We start from the raw sequence: 26,049 nt of genomic DNA, 5'->3' as shown, positions 1-26,049 counted from the left end.
TGCTCTTGGAGGTCCTGATGGATTCCATCTCCTGTTGCCCCAGCACACATAGAATATTGCACCTTTATCCTGGTTTCTCCCTTCCCTATTTGGTTTTTCTTGCTCTCTTACTTCTTCCTGGAATCATTTCCCAAATCAGCTACATATACCCAAGTCTCCCCATCACAGACAGTCTTCAGAGACAGACTAAACTGTGGCAGTGATGGAATGAAGCGACCATCGAAAGACCCTTCCTTTTGAAGGAGACCACTGTTTATCTTTTATTCATACTGCTACTCATTCATTTAAAAAGTCTTATGATGATGTATACAAACTCATCTTTTCCAAATCCATCTGGATTCATCTGGAGTTCCCAACATTCTCAGGATGGCTCTCTGCTCCCTTAAAACTTCAAACTTGTTTTGAACTGAATACAGAAGTAGAATCTGCCTGGACTCAGATAATCATTCATTCCTTTCTTCATTCATTCAACAAACGTTTAATAAGTTATAGGTGAAGACTAGATTCAAGTTTTGTGGGACACAAAGCTGATACATTTTAGGTAGCTCTTTGCAAAAGAGAATGCAAAATAGCGAAGTGTTGAAAAGATCCTGTGCAAGTGAGAAGGCCTGAGGTTATTCTTCACTGGCTTCGTGGCAACTCCATAGGTACTGTTCAGGTACTTGGGAAACACCAGTGCAAAAAACAGACAAAGCTTCAAGTTGAGGTAGACAATTTTAACATGTAATTATTGTAATTTATTACACTGAATAATAAATTAATTTGAAAGTAGAAGGATACATTCCTGGTAGGTGCTTATCTCCCCAGAGAAGTTAGAGTGTTGCTGAGAATACCAACATTCTTGGTAGATCATACCTGATTTAGGGAACGATCCTTAGAGCTCTGTAATTCTATGTGCCTTGCCTTGCAAAATGAAGGTCCTGATCTGAAAAGCTTTTTTTTTTTTTTTTTTTTTCCTGCCCTGGCCCAACCATGAGGATTGGCTCCATTTCTGTGTGGCTCTTAGTCTCCCAGGATCAGGTGAGTTCTGGGCATAGATGAGAAAGACCTTCCTGGGCTTGCCAGGCCCTAACCACAGCCTCCTATGGGGGTGCTCATGGGCCTCCTCCCTGTCTCCCCTTCTGATTCTGTGTCCTCTCTCACTGGAGCATGATTGTGGGAATTACTCATCCAGGTTGCATCAAGATGTGCAATAGATAACCTACTGTATCTGAAATAACTATTGCAGTGCTATGGACTAGATGTGAGTTTTGCACCATAGCACATTTACGAATCCATCAACCTTCTCCAATTTGGTGAATATAAGATCTTCTGGATGGGAATAGAGCCTTTTCCTGTGACCCTAGAGGCTCCAGATAGGTGTAGTTCTGGATGAACATTTCATCCACATTCCTAATGATTAGCCTCCTCTCTTCTTCACAGGAGGTAAAGTCACTCAGGAGACTTAGATGATGCAGTGCTTACGGCTTCACCTGAAGCAAAGGGGGAAAACATGCCCATGAGAACACACAGCAGCCTGAACTTGGATGGTGACACTCCCATCAGGTGTAATGAGGTGCTATAGCATGAAGCAAGTCTTCAAACGGTAATGACCTTGAACCTTGAACTTCGAACTTGGAGACCTTTCTGGATGTCATTTAACCGAGGTATCCCTGTAGGCTGACATACAAGTGTCCAGAGCTTAAACGAAGAGGAAAATAATTCAATTTGGAGTTGAATTTTGTGCAGGAAGTCATAAAAGGCACCAGGACTGCTATGATAATGTTCTTTAGCCTAGAGAAATATTCATAAAAGTGAAAATAGTATTCAAATAAAGAATTTCTCATAATGGAAATAAAATATACATAGAAGAACAAATTCCCCTACTAAAATCAGGGAAAGAGTTAAGGAGTTTATTAGATTTCTTTCAAAACAGACCTAAAAATTATTCAACTCTGTTATAAATGACTTGTTCCTGTGGGGAAGAGAAGGGGCGTGGCAGGTTAGCTCTGCAGTTCAAGCATTTAGCAGGGACAGTGACATCATCAAGTCACTTAGAGCCCAACTTCAATTTGCCCACAGCAGGGCTGGGAAACACAAGATCCTGCCCTGGAGCTGAAATGGGCACCAGGCTCTTCTTCTATGTGGCCCTTTGTCTGCTGTGGGCAGGTGAGGGCTGGTCACGGGAGGGCCTCCTTCCCTGAAATTCCCAAGGCCTCAATGCAAGCTTTTCTATTGGGATGACAGCATCAGTATCTGTTGTTCTCTATTACAGGACACAGGGATGCTGAAATCACCCAGAGCCCAAGACACAAGATCACAGAGACAGGAAGGAAGGTGACCTTGACGTGTCACCAGACTTGGAACCACAACAATATGTTCTGGTACCGACAAGACCTGGGACACGGGCTGAGGCTGATCCATTACTCATATGGTGTTCCAGACACTAACAAAGGAGAAGTCCCAGATGGCTACAGTGTCTCTAGATCAAAGACAGAGGATTTCCCCCTCACTCTGGAGTCTGCTGCCTCCTCCCAGACATCTGTATATTTCTGCGCCAGCAGTGAGTCCACAGTGCTGCACAGCTGCCTCCTCTCTGCACATAAAGGGCAGTTAGAATGATTGAGGTTGCCTGTGCTCCCAAGTCCCAGCCTTCATAGGAGTCAGAGAGCCCTGGTTAGCCTGGGGGCCATAGAGCAGGGGACATATGACCCTTGGTGTTGAGGTCCATTCCTACCCCAGTCTCAGACCAACTGGAGGTCACCCCAACACCCTTAGCTTCTGCAGTTCCCTATTTCCTTTTGTAAAATGGAAAAGGCATCTATAGTTGAGATTCCTAATTTCCTTGACAATTTGAAACCCACCATATTCTTCTCTCCCCTAAGGGATGGGTGACTTGTCCATCTACCCTTTCCCCTACCCTCTACCACCCTTCAACTCACAATCATAAATCTTTGCCCATGTGGTCTCTGCTCCTGGGGGGGCCTTTCTTCTAAGGGTAATAGACCCACGAGGTCCTGTATCATTAGCCATTTACCTACCTCCTCATTGTCATTTTGCACCATGTTTTCCCTGGCTGTCTGCTCCAGTCACACTCCCCTACATGCAGTTATTTCTTCATATGTGTCCGTTGTTTTCCACCCTGGGGATTGTTTATATAAATTCTTTCTTCTGCACTGAGTATGCATAACACCCACTTAGTCCTACATCTCTACTTCATTTCTTAAATTAAAGTGTATTTCAGGCACACTTGCTCTTAACTGTAAAGAGCAAAAAAGAAAGTTTACTAGAAAAATATTTTATGCATTCATTTGGGGGATGACTTTTTTAGAGGAGACAAAAAAAGCCACAAGCCAAAAGAACAACATTCATAACGCTAATTGCATTAAATTGTTTCAAGCCAAAACACACCATAAAAATTAAAAAGTTAAGCTACAGCTTGGGAAAGGCATGAGGAATGCATACAAATGATGAGAAATCAGTGTGACAGAGAACATTCAGTGTGACAGAGAACATTCGGTGTGACGGAGAACATTCAGAACATCACTGACTACCCGTAGCCCCTCCATGGTTTCTGGCCTCCTTTGCATTTGGAGGGTTGGAAACATGTCACCAGGTTCTGAAGAGTGGGATAAAATGATGTCAGCTCATTTCAAGCCTGGCCCTTAAAAATATTTTGTAGCACTGTGTTGAGGGTCTTTAAATGTACTCCCGTGTTTAGAGTGTCGGTATATGGCACAGAGTTGTCCTCATGGCTAAGATTTATTAAAATGTCATAGTAAATACTCTGCGGCAGATCATAAGGAGAAAACACACAGGTGGAATCTGGAGGAATTCACAGGCGGGCTTCCTTATGCTCTCTTCCTCCCAGGAGGGGACACACAGAGCTCTCTCTCCTCCCAGCAGCAAAAATGCATTAACACATGTGCACGGTTTCTGCCAAGGCAGCCCATTACAGACTTAGCATCCAAGAGGGTTTAGTAGAGGCTGTTCACACAGGCACCTACTGTCTAGCATGAACCAAAAGTCTAGATCCCAGAAGGAAATCTGATGTTCAGCATAATTATTATTTGCAACACCAGCCTAGGCACAATGAGCCACCCCTCTCAGTCAGGAGAAACTTTACGTCAGTTCAGGACCCTGTTCACCAGCCAAGTTCCCGGATTTCAGCCAAAGTCCAATCTTGCAAGCAGGACTTTCTAAGCACTGCAGTCTCCAGCCTCCTGTCAACTCTTGTGCACAGACACTCTTCAACTCTCTTTTGCCATGTCTTGAACTTGGGAGCTACATGGTACAGATTGGCTGATGATAATATGGAAGCAGCCTGGCTCACTGGGTCATAATTTGGTGGACAATCACTGAGGAAAGCTGCTCATGCCACACTGAACTTTGTGGTCATGGGAAGTAAGACTTCATAGAGCTATGCTGGTGAGATTTTAGATTTGTTTTGTTTGTTTTGTTTTCTGTAGCGTAGCTGTTCTTGTCTAAGAGAATTAGTATCTAGAATGAGTAAAATATTCTTATTACTTAATATTGAGAAGACAACCCGGCGGGGCGCGATGGCTCACGCCTGTAATCCCCACACTTTGGGAGGCCGAGACGGGCAGATCACAAGGTCAGGAGATGGAGACCATCCTGACTAACACGGCGAAACCCCGTCTCTACTAAAAATACAAAAAATTAGCCGGGCGTCGTGGCAAGAGCCTGTAGTCCCAGGTACTCGGGAGGCTGAGGCAGGAGAATGGCATGAACCCGGGAGGCAGAGTTTGCAGTGAGCCGAGATCTCGCCACTGCACTCCAGCCTGGGCGACTCAGTCTCAAAAAAAAAAAAAAAAAAAGATAACCCAATAAAAACAGCAATACTGAGGGTGAGTAGGCAATTCACACAAGAGTGAACGTAAGTTACCACTAAACATGAGAATAAATTTTCAACCTTACTTACAATCAGAATATTGTAACCTGAAACAGTAAGTTATGATTTCAAAATTGCTAGACTGGATACTTTTCCAAGGAATGACAGTCCTACATTTGAGTAGACATATGGACTCGTGAAAATTGTTCATATATTTATTACAAAAAATAATTACAACTACATCAGAAAACTCACTGTGGGATATATTATGACAAACCACGTTTCTGGAAAATTTATCAGCGTATTTAAATCCCTTGGGTTCCTTTCATTGTCTTTAAGTTCAATAATGGAGAATGCAGCTGTCAGTGTTTTTCCTATTTTGAAGGTAGTCTTTCCATCTTTTAAAAAGTATGGTAAAATGAGTGTAACATATAATGTTGTCAATTTATTTTTTAAATGTACAATTCAGTGGCATTAAGTACATTCACCTTGTTGTGGAATTATCAGAATTATCCATTTCCAAAATTATTTTCGTCACCCCAAACAGAAACCTTGTACCCATTAAGTAATAACTTCACTTTCCCCCTCCTCTGGCAAACTCTATTTTCTGTATGAACAAATTTGCCTATTGTAGATAATGTATTTATATGAAATCAGGCAATATTTTTCCTTTTGTTTCTGTCTTTTTTCACTTAGCATAATGCTTTCCAGATGCATCCATATTGTAGCATTGATCAGAACTTCATTTCTTTTCATTTTCAATCATATTCCATTGTATGTATATAATACATTTGTTTATTCATTCATTAGTCAATTGACATTTGGATAGTTTCCACCTTGTAGATATTGAGAAAAATGGTGCAGTCAAGATTGGTCTGAAAATATCTGTTTGATTCCTTGTTTTCAATTCTTTTGGGTATATACCTAGGAGTGGAACTTCTGAGTCCTTTGGTAATTCTGTTTCTCATTTTGAGTAACTACCAAAATGGTTTTTTGTTGCAACTGCATGATTTTAGATTTCCACCAGCAACATCCAGTTTCTTCACAACATTTCCAGGACTTGTTATTTCCTTTTCTTTTTCTTTTCAAAAATATGATGATGATGATTATTACTAATTTTTTTTTTTTTTTGAGACAGACTCTTGCTCTGTCGCCCAGGCTAGAGTGCAGTGGCGCGATCTTGGTTCACTGCAAGCTCGGCCTCCCGTGTTCACACCATTCTCCTACCTCAGCCTCCCGAGTAGCTGGGACTACAGGCGCCCACCAACACGCCCGGCTAATTTCTTGTATTTTTAGTAGAGACAGGGTTTCACGGTGTTAGCCAGGATGGTCTCGATCTCCTGACCTCGTCATCCACCCGTCTCGGCCTCCCAAAGTGCTGGGATTACCCGGCCGATGATTACTATTTTTATAGCCATCCTAGTAAGTGTGAATGATATCTCATTGTGGTTTGATTTGCATTTACCTAATGACTAAAGATGTTACAAGTCTTTTCTTGTGCCTATGGGCAATTTGCATACCTTCTTTGGAGGTAATATTTATTTTACTTGATTGCGTTTTTAGAGTCTCCACTGACTTTAGATTTACGCTGGTGTACTACGATGATACTAAAGGAAACTGAGATTAAACTTCTCTTGGGTGATTTGTTATGGCTAATGTTTTTAGTGCAGTACTTCTGAGACATTTTTGGTACTGTAGAAGAGAGAAATAAGTAATTTATTGATATTTCCTGGAATTAGATTTTTTACAAAGAGAAGAGAGATATAAATAAGAAACAGGGGAAGATGAGGAAGAAATCTGTGGTGCTGATTTGAATTGGAGTTATTAATACGAACCTAAGATTTTAAAGATTATATACTTCCTAACTCTATCCAGAGAAGGGTCTAAAAAACAATACAAAGTAAATTAACTAATGGCTGTATTTGCTTTTTGTTTGTGTTCCCCAGTAACAATAGGTACATTACTTTATTCCAAATGTGATTCCTTATAAAAGACTGCTTCCATATCAAGGGAAGGAAAAATGTTAGAAGATCTTTTGGTAGAAATTAAGAAAAAAGTCAGAACCAAGAAGACAGGTCCAAAATCCACAGAAGCCATTTCAACGGGCTCCATTAGCCAAATCCGGGTCAATGCAAGCATTAAAGAAGGTTAATGAGGATACTGATTTTATAGCAAGTTATTAAAATCTATGAGGCTATAATGACAATAAAAAGAGATAGATAAGAATGTCTTTATTACAGAAGAATGCTAGTTGATATATCTAATTAGAAAATCAATGTAACCATTCGATAATTATAGACAAATTCCAGCAGTAGATGCCTAAACTAACAGTCTTTGTTTCCTTCAGCACTTTGAATTAACTGTTCTGCTCTCTCCTGGCCTGTTGGGTTTCTGCTAAGAAATCTGTTAAAGGCTGTACTGGGGCTCCCTTAAATGTGGTATGTTTCTCACTGCTTGCTGCTGTTAGTATTCTTTCTTTGGCTTTGATTTTTGGTAATTTGATTATATTGTGTCTTGGTGAACTCCTTTTTGAGTTAAATTTGATTGGCAGCCTCCAAGCTTCCTGCACCTGGATGTTGCTGTCTTTCCCCAGATTTGGGAAGTTTTCAATGATTATTTCCTTATATATGATTTTGGGGCCTAACAGCATATGTACATTGTTTCAAAGCCTCAATACAAGGATTACTATTTAATTACAAAGGGCAAAGGGCACATTCACAATGGAGAGATCTGGGATCAGTCATCTCAAATTTAGCATTGCCAAAATGCATACAAACGACATTCCACATTCTTGCGATTGACTGGATGCAATGGGAAATAGACGTTATCTGTGGTGTGTATTTCCCAAGTAATTAACCTCTAATGATATGGAAATTTTTATGGTGAGCTGTTTTACAAGTAAGCTGACCAGGACACTTCAAAAATCTATGGTCATGAAAAACAGAAAATATAGTAAGTAGCTAGAGGAGATGTATCATTGAAAAATAACTAAAGAGACCCGACAACCTCCTGAAATACATGATCTTTGATATTGCCCTACCTAGAGGAAAAAGTAAATCAAAACCAAGGGACATGTTGAGACAACTGGAGAAATTTGAATGTAAATTATATACTGGATAATTATGCTATATGAATGCTAATTTTTTGAGTGTAATAGTGACATTTGTGGTTATGTAAGATAATGCCAATTGTTTAGAAGAGACATATTGAATTACTAAGGAAAAAACGTTTCAGAAATTAAGGGTAAAATATACAGAGAGATGTAAAGGTCACAAAATGTTAACAATTGGTATACAGATATACATGTTAAGATTCTGTTTGTTTTATTGTTCTCTAAACTTTTCCATAGGTGTTCAGTTTTTAAATAAACTTTGAATAAAATGTATTAACAGACCAAAATAAAATGTTGGCATTATTTCAGTGTAATGTTGGGTATCTCTTATATTTAGTTTTAATATCTTTGAAATATTCTGTCAATATCATAAATAAATATAAAAGAATAAGGTCTTTTCTAGCCCTATAAAATACTTTTTTCATAGGAGACAGGCTATAATTTTTAAGAAAATTTCAAAAGAAGATAAGATAATTTACAGTTTGAGGACAAAATAGCTTGATATCTGTGAAACCGGCACAAAACTTAGTTAACAATGCATGCCAGGAGGCCATTTAACAAATGTTTTCTCTGTGTCAAGATATTCTGAGCATTCTACAGTTTGGCCAAAACTCAAAAGCTTTCAAAGGTGATTGAATGTAAACAGAAAAATAGTGATTTTGCCAAGTTAAGGCTGGGCAGTACGTATTTGTGTGAGGGGGAGAGGGGCTGCCTTAGTCCGTCTTCTGCTGCTGTAACAGAATACCTGAGGCTGGGAAACGTCTAAAGAGAAAAGGTTTACTTGGCTTACAATTCTGGAGGCTGGAAAGGCCGAGACCAGGGCACCAACCTCTGGGCTTCTTTTGAGGAGTCTGTGCTGTGTCACAACATGGAAGAGAAGTGGAAGAAAGAGCAGGCCTGTGCAAGGAAAACCGGGATGAGCAAGACCCTCACTTTGTACCAGCCTGCTCTTACAGTGACTAATCCAGATCCTGGAGAGAGAGAACTGACTCCTGGCATTAATCTTCCATGAAGAGTCCAACCCCATGACCCAAACAACTCCCATGTGGCTCAAAATTGCTACATTGAGGCTCAAAATTGCTGCATTGAGGACCAAGATGAGTTTTGCTGGGGACAAACCACAGTCAAACTGCAGGCGGGGCTCTGGCAAGACAGTAGAAATAGATGGAGCTGGGAGGAATTCCCCCTAGTTCCTCACAAACGCTGTCTGATATTAGCCCTGATTCTACTGAGGACAGTATAGACATGGCCCCAGTATTTCTGACCCATGAATCAAGAGCCTGAGCCTGGTAACTCTGAGCCATTGGCCAGTAGGTGGCACTAGGGTTTGCTGGGGTTGGCTTGCTTTTAAATCAGGGGTCAGTGCTGTCTGAGGAGTTAAGTTTAAAGGAAAAGTGTGGCTTCATCCCAGCATTCAGGATCTAGTTGGCAGATGTGAGTGGCCAGTGGAATGTGAGACATTAAATGGAAACTCTTCATCCCCCATCGATACAGGTAGGTAACCTCTGTTCAGCAGGGAAATCCCAACTGTAGCAAATCATTGAGTGAAGAATGTTCTGGGCTTGCATGGGGATAGATGGAGGAGAGCCAGGAGCCAACCTGCATGCTCAGAGACCCATAGAAAGGGAGAATCACTTCCTCCTCAGGAGAACTCAGAGAAACCTTAGGAATTCACCTGTACCCCACAACTAACCCATTCCAGTTGTGCCCTGGATGGTGGACAGAAGGATGTAAAGGGAACATAGGAGAGGGGAGTGGACAATTCCAGACCTCTGCAGATAGGCTTATCTCAAATAACCCCGCAAATATTCTGAATAAGAACCAGATGTCCCAGGGCTCTGGCCTTTTCTTCCCTGAGCAGCATGATGATGCCTCATTCCTGCCTTGACAAAGATTCTGTCATGAATTTCTCAGTTGTGCTGCCCAGGAAGCAGGTGCGGCCCGGGAACAATGAGGAATGTCCTCCCTGGACTTGGCATGCCTCACTCGCAAGCACACCACATGTAGGTCCTGTAACTGATAGGTTTGATAGATGGATAAGTCCTGTTTCCAGCCATCAGCCTCTATCCCCTGAATGCTGTTGTCACTCAGAGCCACAACCCTGGTCACAAAGATGGAGCATGTAGTGGCACCTTAATGTGAAGAAATTTTCCATCATGCAATTATTAACTGGTGCCTACATGAGTTTGACTCAAACCAGCAGTTGTTTACCTCAGTGATAGAAGATTTATGACAGAGACAGATGGTTCTTGTAATTCTACACCCACAGGTGTTCACCTGATAACCTTGACATGTGTCCTGTAGGTTTTGGGGGTTTGGTGGAAATCTCTGAGCCCGCCCTGCTGAATACATATATCCTCATTCCCAGCTCTCTGGACATGCATCTCCTTGTATTGTTGTCTTATGCCAACACTCAGGTGCTCCATCCCCTAACTCTTCCCATCCTTTACCCCTTAGGCAATGAATAAAAGTATATTTGTGACTAATGTCGCCCCATTAGAAAAAAAAATGCCAGATACTAGCCTCTGCTATTCAATTGTAAATTACACTAAATCTACAAGGTGTTTTTTTTTTTTTCAAGATTTCAACAAATCTGATTTTGGATTTCTTACAGTATCCACAATGATATTTTCAGGGATAAGAGAGTCCTCACCCATCTTATAAGATATCAGAACTTTCATTACATAGATGACCAATAACCGTAGGCAGAACCATGATGAAGACTTGGTACACAATGCATCATGAAGACTGTACAGAAAAGAGAAAACTGGTCATGGACCTTCACAAAAAATGAATTCTTCCAACTCTCTCTCAGGGTATTATTTTACCCCTTTAGCTTAGAGCATGTCAGCTGGCTCCACATGCTTCTAGGATAAACCTGTGTCAACTACCCCAGCTCCCGCTCTGTCTAAGCTCAGAGCAATGAGAAGATGGAGAACCTGGTAAGACAGAAATGCCCAGAGAGAAGGATATACAGATAAGACACAGAGGTTACGAATTGCTGTCTGTACTTTGAGTTGCCTTTGACACATTCAAGTAGAAACATCCAGCAGAGGATGGGTTTCATGCGCGTCCGTGTGACGAGACCACCAAACAGGCTTTGTGTGAGCAACAAGGCTGTTTATTTCACCTGGGTGCAGGCGGGCTGAGTCGGAAAAGAGAGTCAGTGAAGGGAGATAGGCGTGGGGCCGTTTTATAGGATTTGGGTGGGTAAAGGAAAATTACAGTCAAAGGGGGTTGTTCTCTGGTAGGCAGGGGTGGGGGTCACAAAGTGCTCAGTGGGGGAGCTTTTGAGCCAGGATAAGCCAGGAAAAGGAATTTCACAAGGTAATGTCATCAGTTAAGGCAGGAACAGACCATTTTCACTTCTTTTGTGGTGGAATGTCATCACTTAAGGCAGGAACCGGCCATCTGGATATGTATGTGCAGGTCACAGGATATGATGGCTTAGCTTTGGCTCAGAGGCCTGACAAGGGGCCTGGAGATACAGTGAGCGATCCAATCCCCCAAGCCCTAGAGATGTGAGTGAAGACACTGATGAACTTACACACAGTCCATGAATATGCTAAAGCAACTTCTAGCTCTGTTTTAGTTCATAACAATTGGTGTCTAAGAACTTAGGCATTTGTGGAGACAAAGATGTCACTGTAGGAACTGCCATATAAGGACAGGGGCGTCCCTCCTTCTCTGCTCCTGTTCACAAGGACCCTGAACTGGTAAAGCTCTCATCCTGCCCCGACCCTGCCATGAGCACCAGGCTCCTCTGCTGGGCGGCCCTCTGTCTCCTGTGGGCAGGTGAGTCCTAAGAACACCATGATCATCCCACTGGAAATTCCAGTGATTACTTCAGTCATTTCTGTCTTTCTGTTTTCAAATTCTGTCTTTTTCCCCCAACAGAATTCACAGAAGCTGGAGTTGCCCAGTCCCCCAGATATAAGATTACAGAGAAAAGCCAGGCTGTGGCTTTTTGGTGTGATCCTATATCTGGCCATGCTACCCTTTACTGGTACCGGCAGATCCTGGGACAGGGCCCGGAGCTTCTGGTTCGGTTTCAGAATAAGGGTGTAGTAGATGATTCACAGTTGCCTAAGGATCGATTTTCCGCAGAGAGGCTCAAAGGAGTAGACTCCACTCTCAGGATCCAGCCTGCAGAGCTTGGGGACTCGGCCGTGTATCTCTGTGCCAGCAGCTTAGCCACAGCGGTGCAGAGACACTTCCCTCCTGTGCACAAAACTGCAGGGCTCTCTCCTCTCTGTCAGCTCACAGTGGCCTTTCCTTATTCCTCATCCTCCCAGGGAAGAAGCGAGTTTTCAGATATAGCTAGGATTCATATAGTGGGAGGAAATGAACTATTTCTTAAAACATGAGCGCTATCATTGTTGGTTGAAAATATGCCTTAGGGATTTGAAAGACTTCTGGGTGGGAATTCAAGAAACCAAAACTGAAAGTGATTTATCACAGACCTAGTCCTCAGGGGCAGTGATGGTTGTTCTTCTATAAAAAATGCGTATAATGCTGTATGTTAATTAAGAAAATAAATACACAAACTTGAAAAATAAAAACATTTACTCACCAAAACATGTGTGTTAGGCTTTAATAATATAGATATTGATTTCATGCAAGTAACAAACAGCAGGCCCTCCTTCTGCCCTTGTCAGCATCTGAATGATTGGAATCTTATCCTGGCTCTGGAATCTCTTCTTGACCTCGCACTGGATGTTTCATGCAATCAAATCTCAACAGATACTATGTGTTTGGAAATCCTTTCCCTCTGTTTTTGTGGAAATATGACAATGATCATAATATTGTAATGATGATGTTGATCATTTCAGCTATTTCATTCAGCACAGTTTAAACTTCAAAGAAATGCACACAAATGGTTATCTTGGAAACAATTCCCAAATCTTAGCTCAAAATGAATTTTGCTTCACTGGAGTGCTTTAACTTCTCAATGTAACAGACATAGCCCAACATTATAGGTAGTCCTGGGCCAGCTAGTTCAGAGGCTGGTGAGGACACTTCTACTTGTCTGCCCATGTGCTTGTCTGTTCATTAAAATAGCTCCTTAGTGCATTAGATATTCCTGCCAGAACTTCGGAAGCAATGAACTGCCCCTGGTCCAATTGTCTCCCCTAATAATGCGCTGTGTGTGTCCAAGTCTAGTCTCTACCCTAACCTCTGCCGGATTCTCTTGTATTAGAAATCATTCCGAAGTACTGGTTAGAATGCTTGGGAAGGCAGCTTCCTGGGAATCCTCTGAAGGACCATGGCTGTCAGTGATTCCCTCGTTTCACTTCCTGAGAGCATCTTGTATTTCACTGAACGTAGGACTCTCAGTTATTTCAGTCTGTCTGTTCACCTCTGAGATCTTTGTGGCTTGTTTGTGTTGATTTTCTTTTGTGCTGCTTCTCGGTCATTTGTTTGTATTTTTCCTTATAAACCTGATTATTTTCAACATTGTGCCAGACACTATGGTTGTAGAAATAATTTTTGGTCTAGGATGACATAGCTTTCTCCAGAGATAATTTTACTGTGCTTTGTAAAGTGCATGGATGCGTAAACAATCCAGGACTCCCTGAAACAGAATTCAAGGCTTGAGGTATCCTGGAGCCCCTGGAGAGCAGGTTTCCTACTAGTTCATTGTTTCTATTCAAGTTCCTCAGTGGTCACACTCAGTGAAGTCTGGTCTTACCCTTTACCCCACCCCCGGCCTGTGAGTCAGCTTCCTGAGAGCTGGGCTGGAATCAGCAAATGCCCCTAAGGACAGTGACTGCTGTGCTCACTCCCCAGGCTCCTGCCTTCTTCAAGATTCTGGACCAGTTATCCCTCATAATGTTTTTGGGATATAATTAGCTGCAGTTTTTGTTAGTGTGGTAATTTACCCAACGATTTAAATAATAACAGAAGGGTTAATTTTGTTACAAGAAAGGGATCCTGATCCAATCCCCAGGAGAAGGTTCTTGGATCTCATGCAAGAAAGAATTCAGGGTGATTCCACAGTGCAAAGCCAAAGCAAGTTTATGAAGAAAATAAACTGGTGAAAGAACAGCTACTCCATAGACAGAGTAGGGTTTTCCCAACAGTAACAGGAGGAGCACATCTACCCTAGGTACAATACTTGTTTATATATAGGACAAGAAAAGATCGTTGAGAGATGTGCTCTGCTACGAGGGTTTGTGATAAAGGATTAATTTTCTTAATTACTATGTTTTGCAAGAAGCAATATTATAATCTTTAAAGTGAAATTTGGAACGTTTCTGTTCTCAAGATATTGGGGTATCATGACATTCCCAAGTCTGGGTCTGTTTAGTAAACATTATTAATCTGCTGCTTTAACCGTAAACATCTAGAGGTTAGGAATACCTGACTTTCTGGGAATGCAGCCCAGTAAGGCCCAGCCTCATTTCTTTCACTTAAGATGGAGTCACTCTGGTTTGAACACCTCTGACAGTTTGAGTTTCCTCTTCTGTAATTACTCAGATGAAGGTCAGAGAATGTTATTTAAAGTTTTAATTTTCTTTGAATTTCAATGTCAGATTCTTAGTCTGTGATTTGCTTGATATTTAACTTACTGAAACTTTAATTTTGAGGAAAGGACTTTTTTTAAACTTGAAGGGGATTTATAATCAAATTGGGACACTCACTTGATTTTGACATTTTATCATTCAGAATATTATTATGTTGTTAATTACATAACCTTCGACGCTTCATTGGAACAGGGTAATGAGAATAGAGAGTAAATATTTAAATTTGATCAGATCTTTGACACACCTGACAAAAACAAGCAATGGGGAAAGTATTACCTATTTAATAAATGGCGCTGGGAAAACTGACTAGCTATATGCATAAAACTGAAACTGGACCCTTTCCTTGTACCTTATACAAAAATTAACTCAAGATGGATTAAAGAATTAAATCCATAAAAACCCTAGAAGAAAACCTAGGCAATACCATTCAGGACATAGACATGGGCAAGGACTTCATGACCAAAACACCAAAAGCAATCGCAACAAAAGCCAAAATTGACAAATGGGATCTAATTAAACTAAAGAGCTTCTGCACAGCAAAAGAAACTACCATCAGAGTGAACAGGCAACCTACAGAATGGGAGAAAATGTTTGCAACCTATCCATCTGACAAAGGGCTAATATCCAGAATCTACAAGGATTTTAAACAAATTTACAAGAAAAAAAACAACCCCATAAAAATGGGGCAAAGGATATGAACAGACACTTCTCAAAAGAAGACATTTATGCAGCCAACAACCATATGAAAAAAAGCTCATCATTGCTGGTCATTAGAGAAATGCAAATCAAAACCACAATGAGATACCATCTCATGCCAGTTAGAACGGTGATCATTAAAAAGTCAGGAAACAACAGATGCTGGAGAGGATGTAGAGAAATAGGAATGCTTTTACACTGATGGTGGGAGTGTAAACTAGTTCCACCATTGTGGAAGACAGTGTGGTGATTGCTCAGGGACCTATAACCAGAAATATCATTTGACGGAACAATCCCATTACTGGGTATATACCCAAAAGATTATAAATCATTCTACTATAAAGACACGTGCACACATATGTTTATTGCAGCACTATTCACAATAGCAAAGACTTGAAGCCAACCCAAATGCCTATCAATGATAGTCTGAGTAAAGGAAATATGGCACATATATGCCATGGAATACAATGCAGCCATAAAAAAGAATGAGTTCATGTCCTTTGCAGGGACATGGATAAAGCTGGAAACCATCATTCTCAGCAAACTAACACAGGAACAGAAAACCAAACACCGCATGTTCTCACTCATAAGTAGGAGTGGAACAATGAGAGCATATGGGCACAGGGAGGGGAACATCACACACCAGGGCTTGTTGGGGCAGAGGGGTCTAGGGGAGGGATAGCATAAGGAGAAATACCTAATGCAGATGACGGGTTGATGGGTGCAGCAAACCACCATGGCACATGTATACCTATGTAACAAACCTGCACGCTGTGCACATGTACCCCAGAACTTAAAGTATAATAAAAAAATAAAAATAAAACCAAGTTAATCAGAAAGCAGAGAGTGAACATAGAATTTACTTCATTCCTGCACCGTCATGACTCATTTGTACCATGTTTTGTGAGCACACCTGAGGGTCAGGGGTCGGAACTGGAGGGAGTCACAGGTGTGTGGCTATCATCATTTCCTAGTTAAACCCAGTCCCCTGGAAACATGCTTGGTTCCACATTTTCCATCTGGGGGAACTTCCCTAAAGTAATACACTGGTTTTTGTCTTTCCATTATTTGCCAAATGTTTCCCATGGGAAGGGAAATAAGTTATCTTATTTAGTCTCCTCTTCATCTGAGCTTAGTCTCTCTTCATCATCACCCTTTCATCCTGGCTACTGGGAAAAAAAGTAGATTCTTTTGGTGCTTCTTCAACACGCACTAAGATTAGTGGAAAACTTTCTTTTCCTTACAGGGTTGGTCTGTAGTTTGCAGGGGAGAGAGAATGGTTTAAATTCTGATTCGGAATAGTGTTGGTTGGCTTATTTGCTCTCCTATCTGAGCACTGTTGGTTATTAACACTGATATTTTATCTCCACTTGTCTGACTTCAATGTTCATTTCTCAAGTGGTTCCATCTTAGGCCATAACAACATAAAGATTGCCTTTTGACCTTCTAACACCAACAAATCATAATTCCCATATCTCCATGACTCAATAAAGCAAAGCACACGTCCGCTGCGTCCTGGCAAGAGAGCACATTTGCGCTGTTTCTGCCTACTGGCCACAAGGAGGCACTGTGGCTTTAAAAACGTGACTTTTTTTTTTTTGAATCAGCATTTTCCAAGAATGGGGGAAACAATTAAATACTATCTGATTTTGATGGTGCAAGAAATAAAAAAGCTTGGGGGCTTCCAGTACCCCTGACCCAGCTGACCTTCCTTGCCTAGGCCCATGTATTTTCTGTGTATCTACTCAAGGAAAGGGAAGTGTGGCTGTACAGGAAAAGTGGCAATTTAGGAAACACAGGCTCAAGGGCTTGATGCCAGGAGAGTCCCACAAGAGGGCAGGACACTGGTGATCAGAGGGGCTTAGAGAGCATGATGCTAGTGTAAGCTGTGCATCAAAGTGGTTCCTTTTGTTTCCTTCAGCAGTTGATTTTTATTATCATTATTACTTTAGTTGTCCTCCACATCTACTTCTTTAGTATGGCTGGCTACTTCTCTTTCCAACTCTTCATGCACTACCCAGGATCTCACCCTAGGCAGAAACAAATCCCCAAACTCTCACCAGCTGCGCTCATCAAACAAACCTTCCTGGCAGACTGTGATCTTGCCAAGAGCTATCAAGTCGATCAAGCTATAAACTGACTTCATCACTAGTCTAAAGAGCCATGGCAAGAACAGCTGCCGGAGAAACCCTAATTAAACTGGGAGGAGAGACATAAGGATTTTAAAGCAGTTTTCAAACTAGCCCTTCTCAAGAACCAAACATATAAGGGATCATTGGGAGCTGTCTCTGATGTGTGTTAAAGAGGAAAGAACAGACAAAGATGAGGTTCTGATGCCTGCTCTCTGTTCCTACAGATCTCCCCAGAAGTCATTGTAGACCTACTACAATTTCCCTCACTTTGCTGTGATACAACGTTTCTTTGTTGGCTCCTCCTCTCTGTGACTTAAACCTCTCTCCCTGCCCTCCCCTATCTCCCTTCTTCCAGAATGTTCCTCTGCCATTCCCAGAGACTTGCAGAACACTGAGATTTGAAATACATGAAATAGATCATTTAAAAAAAATTAATAATGATCTCTGTTAAGTGACGAAGGTTTCATATGTGAATTGTGCACACACAAAAAATCATAGTACACTTCTGAGATAATGTTAGAAGGCGTGTGTAACAACCAGGTTAGCTTTGATCAAGGAATTTGGGACTCAGGGTGAAAGGACAAGATAAGTTAGTACACAAGAAAATGAGTTGATTTATTCTGTAGTAATGGGAACTTGTTTTAAAAAATGGAGAAAGAAATTGTTGAAAACCATAGCTCCCTCAAGAGGTCTGGGAATCCTGTAGTTTACATGGAATAGAAACTGAAAGAGATTAGACTGAGCTATTCAGAATAAACAAATATCTCAGACTAAGAGTTTTGGCTTGTATCTCTTCACAGGCTGAAATTTTTAATTGACTTTTGAAAGTAATACTAAATAATACTATGATAACCAATATTTTTATTTTTAAAGACCTTTAATTTGATTTCTGTACCAGAGTTACTTACCATAAAAGATAAATGGTGAGAATGATTTGCATTAAAATGATTAATTAAATATGATTTATAGGGAAAAGGGGCTTGCGTTTTTCTTATTAAAGCAATTTTTCACAGATAAATTGATCTTTAGCACATGTAGGAGTGCATTTCTTGGGAGTGGGGGAACTAATAACTAGATTATGGAATATACCAATAAGAAGTAAAGTTACCCCTACCCAGATTATATGTGATATATAGATGTATATATAATTACATACACAGCTAAGATTTTTAAGTCTTTAAGCTTTATGACAGTCTGAACTAAGTCAGTTTTTCTTCTTCACCTCATTACTAAGATAGCAAACATCCTGCTTTTTCCAACCCACTCCACCTACTCCTGTTTCCGTGTTCTGACCCTATTACGTCTTTTCCCTTGTACCATTCCAGATGTGCTCAGGAATCATACGCGGAGTCTTCTCCAAACTGTCCTCTCAATGGTCCATGGAACAATGAAGATTTGAGGGGAGGACAGTGGAGGAACTAAGACAGAGTCTGTGGTGCACCCTCTAGAAGAGCTGATAACACCTCTATAGCCAAGACCTTTAAGAACTCAGAGTAAAGTATCTATTTTCTGAAAAGTTATCTACATTTGACCTTTTTTCATTTCTGCTTGTACTTTAAATTAGTACATAAACTGGGCTGTGAATTCGGGATATGTGTGGTAGGTGGGGAGGCACAGACTGTCTCTAGAAGCCAGACCTGCTATAGCAACGTTTTATTTGAAAACAAGAAAGATCCTGGAGAACAAGAAGATATAGCATGTTAAATCTTCAAAGATGCAGGAAATCTGTGATTTTTAAATATTTCTCCGTCTAGAATTTACTAGAATTTAATGAGCCTTGCTGAGTTTCAGGTGTATTGAAGAAAAAGGAAAGTGAGTGCACTCAGACTGCTGGAGCAGTGCTGAGAATAGGACACCGCGAGCTTTACCTTAGCTTTCCTATCAAGTATTTGAAAGACTGTGGGCATTGATTTTAACTTTCCACTCTTCAGTGATGTGATAAGTTATTAACACATAATCTAACAAAAAAAAATTGGCCGGGTGCTATGACTCATTCCTGTAATCCCAGCCCTTTGGGAGGCTGATGTGGTGGATCACCTGAGGTCAGGAGATCGAGACCAGCCTGGCCAACACATTGAAACCCCGTCTCTACTAAAAATACAAAAATTAGCCAGATGTGGTGGTGGGCGCCTGTAATCCCAGCTACTTGGGAGGCTGAGGCAGGAGAATCGCTTGAACCCGGAACGCAGAGGTTGTGGTGAGCCGAGATCGCACCATTCCACTCCAGCCTGGGTGACAAGAGTGAAACTCTGTCTCAAAAAAAAAAAAAAAAAAAAATAAATCAAATTTTAATTATAGCCAAATCTTACAAAAAATTTATATGAAATATTTAATTTTGCAAAAAAAATATTGATGCAATAACCTCCAACCTTGTTCACCTTTTTTTATCCTCAATATGTCACACAGAGCTTGGCACATAATAGATGATAAATACATTTATTTTGACTCTATTGAGTAAATGATGATAATATTTCACATTCTCTCAATATAATAGTTGAATTCTATGTGTACCTTCTTACTTAGCAGCTAGTGTCACTTCAAAAGGGGCTTCTTCCTCCACGTGAAATACAACGGAGAGTCATTATGGTTTGTCTCTATTTTCTATACAACTTCTGCAATATTCCAAGCAAATGTGTTTCCCCAGTCAGGATTAATGGCCTGTGTTACACAGTATCCTAACCGCATCTAAAGCTGGAATTTGCAAACATCCTTTTGGAACAAAAAAATTTATGTTATAATAATACTTATCCAGTCTCATGATCCAGTAGAAGAAATTCTTCCCCACAACCACATTTTCCCAAAACCACATCTTTATGAAGCTGGAAACATCATCTCAGAAAGCACTGAAAGAAAAGTGCTGAAAACACTGAAAGAAAAATTCACCGTGCTCGGTAATATAGTCTTATCATCCTTGCAATAAGAAGATACTGTGTGTATGAATGTGAGTGTGAGTGTGTGTGTGTGTGTGTGTATGAGTGTGGATGTGCGTGTGTGTGCATTTTCTCATGGAGACTCATCCACATGAAAATAGTTTCTCTTTGGATTGCATTACTAAGAGGCACTGGGTCATTAGTGGAGCACATACACACTTCTGGGGAGTGATAGGAAATGTCAGACCACTCAATCTGCCTAAGTTATAGCTGATAGGGTTGTTTATTTCAAGACTTTCTATAAATTCAGAATTAAATATGAAAAAGCACAGAGACCCCATAAAATGTACTATGTAAAATTCGGGAAATAATCTAAGTACAAAATATGAAGAGATGTGTCTGATCAATCAAAAGGAGACATGGAATATCGTATTTCCAGGCCAGATCTGCCTGATCTCTTCAACTGTTTTACTTTATGCCCTGTGTTATTCTGGGTTCTCTCTTTCATCTTATCACATGAATTGCAATTATGTAACATTTATTAGCAATCAAAATATTGGTTAATGCACCCTTTTCTCTCCACTGGCTAAGGGTGGATTTGAGGACCAACCCTAAATTGGCCTGCTTGGGAAAGCATTGATGTTGTGTATCTGAGAGGGTAGGGTTTGCAGGAGCGGGGATGCGGGAATCCCTGTTCCTGATTTGGACAATCTTGAGCACATCAGGTCAGAAAAGTGTGAATCCATGAGACTGTGGACAGTTGACTACATGGGGGCGCTGTGGCTCCACAACGCTGCAGGGAACCCTGGAGAGGGGTGGGAGGGTGACCCAGGAGAGGAGGGTGGAAGGGAAGCCTGGTTGTCTGCTGGAATGAGCGGGGCGATTTGAGTTCAGAGTGGACCCTGAGTTAAACACAGACTCCTCATTGCCAGAGAAGGGTAGGGGTGCCAAGGGCCTCAATTTGCCCCAAGGAAAAAGTGTCTCTGTGTCTGTATGGGTAGTGGAGGGTGCTGAGGCTGGGGTGTCAAGGGCTGGGGAATGCTTCTCAGGGCAGGGACAGGGTGAGCAGGCTTAGGAAAGTAGGGCTTGTTGTGAGCATGTGGGCACTGTGCTGCACCTGCCCGGCCTTTTGTTTAGGGGCCCCGCAGAGCAGGGATGGAACATGGAATAGCAGAACCTGAGGCCTGCCTAAGGATACAGTGAGCTCACAGTGTCCTGCAGGGCCAGTAACTGGAAAGGCCAGTTTCCTATGGAAATGCCAGAAATATTCCTGCCCTGACGGAGGCTCAGGGTCTGGTGGCAGCCTTTGCCAGGCACTCTGCTGCTTCCTTTTTTTTTTTTGAAGGAGTCTTGCCTTGCTCTGTCACCCAGGCTGGAGTACAGTGGTTTGATCTCAGCTCACTGCAGCCTTTGCCTTCTGGGTTCCAGAGATTCTCCCATCTCAGCCTCCTAAGTAGCTGGGATTACAGGCACCCACCACAAACCCTGGCTAATTTTTTGTATTTTTAATAAAGATGGAGTTTTGCCATGTTGGCCAGGCTGGTCTCAAACTCTTGACTTCAAGCGATCTGACTGCCTCTGCCTCCCAAAGTGCTAGGATTACAAGTGTGAGCCACTGTGCCCGGCCCCTCTGCTGCTTCTTCATGTGATCTGTTTTAATTCTGACAGAAATCAATCAAAATAAGTATTATCTTACCTGTTTATACATTTGACTGAAGCAGCTTTCCTAGGTCTCACATACACTCTGATTTCAGGCTTGCTGTAGTGAACAGTTATGTGCAAGTCCCCATTCACCTCAATCTAGCAGTGTCCTTCCACAGGTGCATGCTGGGAGTCTCTCTACTTCCTCCCCAGGGCTCTTCTATGATATTATCTGAGCCCACCTGGCCTGTACTCAAAGACAGCCAGAGGTCCTGATGCTCCTGGTGAGACAGAGGGCTAACGCTCCAGCCGGTCCATTCATGCAGAAACTTCAAACAGCATTCTATGTGCTCCTGAGAGGCGCTGACAGATTCCATCTCCTGTTGCTCCAACACAAACTCAATATTGCACTTTCTTTCTGGCTTCTTCCTTCCCTATTTTATGTTTCTTTCTTAATTCATCCTGGAGCCATTTCCCACATATCATGCACCTAAGTCCCCATCACAGACTTTGTCCTCAGGGACAGCCTATACTGTGGCAGTGATGGAATGAAGCCACCATCCAAAGACCCTTCCCTTTGAAGGAGACCATTGTTCTTCTTTTACTCATACCGCTACCCATTCATTTAAAAGGTCTAACGATGACGTATATATATAAACTAATCTCTTCCAGGTTCATTTGGAATTATTTCTGAATTCTCAGTAGCCTCAGGATGGCTCTCTGTTCCCTTAAAACTCTGAATGCAATTTGAACTGAATAGACTTGGGTTCTCTTTACAGAAGCAGAGTTTGCCTGGACTCAGGTAATCATTCATTTCATTTTTCTTTCATTCAACAAATCTTTCATGAGCTGCAGGTGCAGAGTAGATTCAGGTTTTGTGGGGCGCAAAGCTGATACAATTTTAAGGAGCTCCTTGCAAAGGAGAATGCAAAATGACAAAGTGTTGGAAAGGTCCTGTGTGAGTGAGAAGGCCTGAGGTTATTCTTCATTGACTTCATGGCAACTGCATAAGTACTGTCCAGGTATGTGGGAAACACCAGCACAGAAACCAGACAGAGCTTCAAGTTGAGGTAGACACTTCCAAAAAATTGTTTTAACTTATTACACTTAATAAAGAGTTAATTAAAAAGCAAAAGAATGTATTCTTTGTAGATGCTTTTCTCCCCAGAAAAGTTAGAGTGCTGTTGAAAGTACTGACATTCTTGGTAGATTACACCTCATTTAGGGAAGGATCCTTAGAGTTCTGGGATTCTATGTGCCCTACCCCCAAAATGAAAGTCCTGCACTGGAAAGCTTTTATTTTTCCCTCTGCCCTGGCCCAACCATGAGGATTGGCTCCTTTGCTGTGTGGCTCTTGGTCTCCCAGGACCAGGTGAGTTCTGGGCATAGACGGGAAAGTCCTTCCTGGGCTAACCAGGCCCTAGCCACAGCCTCCCATGGGGGTGCTCATGGGCCTCCCCCTTGTCTCCACTTCTGATTCTGTGTCTTCTCTCATTGGGGTATGATTTCGGGAATTACCCATCCAGGTTGCACCAAGATGTGCAATAGATAATCTGTTGTATCTGAAGAAACAATAGCAGTGCTGTTGACTGGATGTAAGTTTGGCACCAAAGCACGTTTACACTTCCTCCAATCTTCTCCCATTTGGTGAATACGAGATCTTCTGAATGGAAATAGAACATTTCTCTGTGACCCTAGAGACTCCAGATAGGTGTAGTTCTGGGTGAATATTTCATCCACTTTCTTAATGAGCCTCCTCTTTTCTTCACAGGAAGTACAGTCACTTAGAGGACTTAGGTGGTGAGTGTTGGTGGCTTCACCTGAAGCAAAGGGAAAAATCGTCCTCATGAGAACACACAGCAGCCTGAGCTCGGATGGCGAGGCTCCCATCAGGTGCCATGAGTTGCTAAGGTGTGAAGCGAGTCTTCAAATGTGAATGACCTTGAACTCGTAACTTTGAAACCTTTCTGGATGTCAGTTGACTCTTTTAACCAAGGGTATCTCTGTAGGCTGAAATACAAATATCCAGAGGTTAAACAAAGTGGAAAATAATTCAACTGGGAGTTGAATTTTTTACAGAGAAGTCATAAAAGACACCAGGACTGCTATGACAATATTCTTTGGACTACAGAAATATTCATAAGTGTTAAAACAGCATTCAAATGAAGAATTTAGCATAATGGGAATAAAATATGCATAGAAGAACAAATTTCCCTACTAAAATCAGGGAAGGCGATTACACATTTTAAGATTTCTTTCAAAACAGATCTACAAATTTTTCCCAATCTAAGCTTCTCAACTATCTCTGTAATAAATGATTTATTCCTGTGGGGAAGAGAAGGGGCGTGGCAGGTTAGCTCTGCAGTTCAAGCATTTAGCAGGGACAGTGACATCATCAAGTCACTGACAGCTCAATTTCAATTTGCCCACAGCAGGGCTGGGAGTCACAGGATCCTGACCTGGAGCTGAAATGGGCACCAGGCTCTTCCTCTATGTGGCGCTTTGTCTGCTGTGGGCAGGTGAGGGCTGGTCACAGGAGGGCCTCCTTCCCTGGAATTCCCAAGGCCTCAATGCAGGCTTTTCTGTTAGGATGACAGCATCAGTGTCTGTTGTTCTCTATTACAGGACACAGGGATGCTGAAATCACCCAGAGCCCGAGACACAAGGTCACAGAGACAGGAAGGCAGGTGACCTTGACGTGTCACCAGACTTGGAACCACAACAATATGTTCTGGTACCGACAAGACCTGGGACATGGGCTGAGGCTGATCTATTACTCAGCAGGTGCTAGTATCATAGATAAAGGAGAAGTCCCCGATGGCTATGTTGTCTCCAGATCAAAGACAGAGGATTTCCCCCTCACTCTGGAGTCAGCTACCCGCTCCCAGACATCTGTGTATTTCTGCGCCAGCAGTGAGTCCACAGTGCTGCACAGCTGCCTCCTCTCTGCTCATAAAGGGCAGTTAGAAAAACTGAGGTTGCCTGTGCGCCCGAGTCTGGGCCCCACGGTGGGAAGTCCGGGCCTCCGTAGGAGTCCCAGAGCACTGCCCAGTCTGGGGGTGTCTTAGAGCAGGGGCCATATGACCGTCAGTGCTGTGGCTCTATTCCTAACCCTGTCTCAGATGATCTGGAGTTTGCCCCAACACCCTGACCTTGCTGGGTCTCTCTTCCGCAGCTCTCTTTTTCTGCTTGCAGAATGGAAAATATATTTTGTTCATATTCCCAATTCCCTTTATAATTTGAAAGCCAACATATTCTTCAGTGACTTCTTCATAAAAACCTTACCATATCCTCTACTACCCTTCAACTCACAGACACAAACCTTCCCCCATGTGGTCCCTGCTCCTGGCTGCCTTTCTTCTAAGGGCAATAGCCCTACAAGGTCCTCTATCATTTGTCCTTCACCTTCCTCTCCACCATCATTTTGCCTCAAGTTTCCCCCAGCTCTCCACTCCAGACACATTCCCCTACGTTCAGTTACAGCTTCATAGGTGTAGTGTTGTTTTCTACCCTGGGGATTGTTTATGAATAATAGATTATTTCTACTTCACTGAGCGTATGTGCCTCCAACTTATTCCCAGGCCTCTACTTCATTCCTTACATAAACGTCTATTTCAGGTATGTTTACTCTTAACTGTGAAAAGCAAGACAAATTTTACTAGAAAAAAATTAAGAAATATATTTTTAGCACTCATTTGAGGAATTAGTTTTTAGATGACACATGAGAAAACCAGAAGCCACAAAAATATTTGAGGCCGGGAGCTCATGCCTGTAATTCCAACACTTTGGGAGGCTGAGGCAGGCAGATCACTTGAGGTTGGGAGTTCGAGACCAGCCTGACCAACATGCAGAAACCCCATCTCCACTAAGAATAGAAAATTAGTTGGGCATGGTGGTGCTTGCCTGTAATCCCGCAAACTCGTGAGGCTGAGGCAGGAGGATCGCTTGAACCTGAGAGGCGGAGGTTGCAGTGAGCCGAGATTGCGCCATTGCACTCCAGCCTGGGCAACAAGAGCAAAACTCCGTCTCAAAAAAAGAAAAAAAAAAAAATCCTAACTCCAGTTGCCTTAAACTAAACTTTTGTACACCAAAACATAGTATAAGAAATGAAATGTTAAGCCACAGCACGGGAAAAAAATGAGGAATGCGTGCAGATGAAGAAAAATCAGTGTGACAGAGAGGAGTCAGGTTCACCTGTGGCTCCTCTATGCTTCCTGGCCTCACCTGCACTTAGAGGGCT

General features: G+C 42.0%; 3 gene segments (V, D, J or C); all 3 read left to right on the top strand.

Moving 5' to 3' along the window:
• The first annotated feature begins 1,829 nt into the window (after positions 1–1,829).
• On the top strand, positions 1,830–4,620 carry LOC110742723. The segment is given in 2 exon segments: positions 1,830–2,148; positions 2,255–4,620. Coding segments are annotated over 2 exon segments (552 nt in total).
• A 6,860-nt stretch (positions 4,621–11,480) lies between these two features.
• Positions 11,481–18,814, top strand: LOC101014365. The segment is given in 2 exon segments: positions 11,496–11,738; positions 11,841–12,521. Coding segments are annotated over 2 exon segments (519 nt in total).
• A 755-nt stretch (positions 18,815–19,569) lies between these two features.
• LOC101014727 lies at positions 19,570–25,655 on the top strand. The segment is given in 3 exon segments: positions 19,570–20,189; positions 23,581–24,328; positions 24,435–25,655. Coding segments are annotated over 2 exon segments (492 nt in total).
• The last annotated feature ends 394 nt before the right edge of the window (positions 25,656–26,049 follow it).

This window comes from Papio anubis, chromosome 4 (assembly GCF_008728515.1).
Source record: "Papio anubis isolate 15944 chromosome 4, Panubis1.0, whole genome shotgun sequence".
Lineage (NCBI taxonomy): Eukaryota > Metazoa > Chordata > Mammalia > Primates > Cercopithecidae > Papio > Papio anubis.
This window is presented reverse-complemented; position numbering and strand designations above follow the sequence as displayed.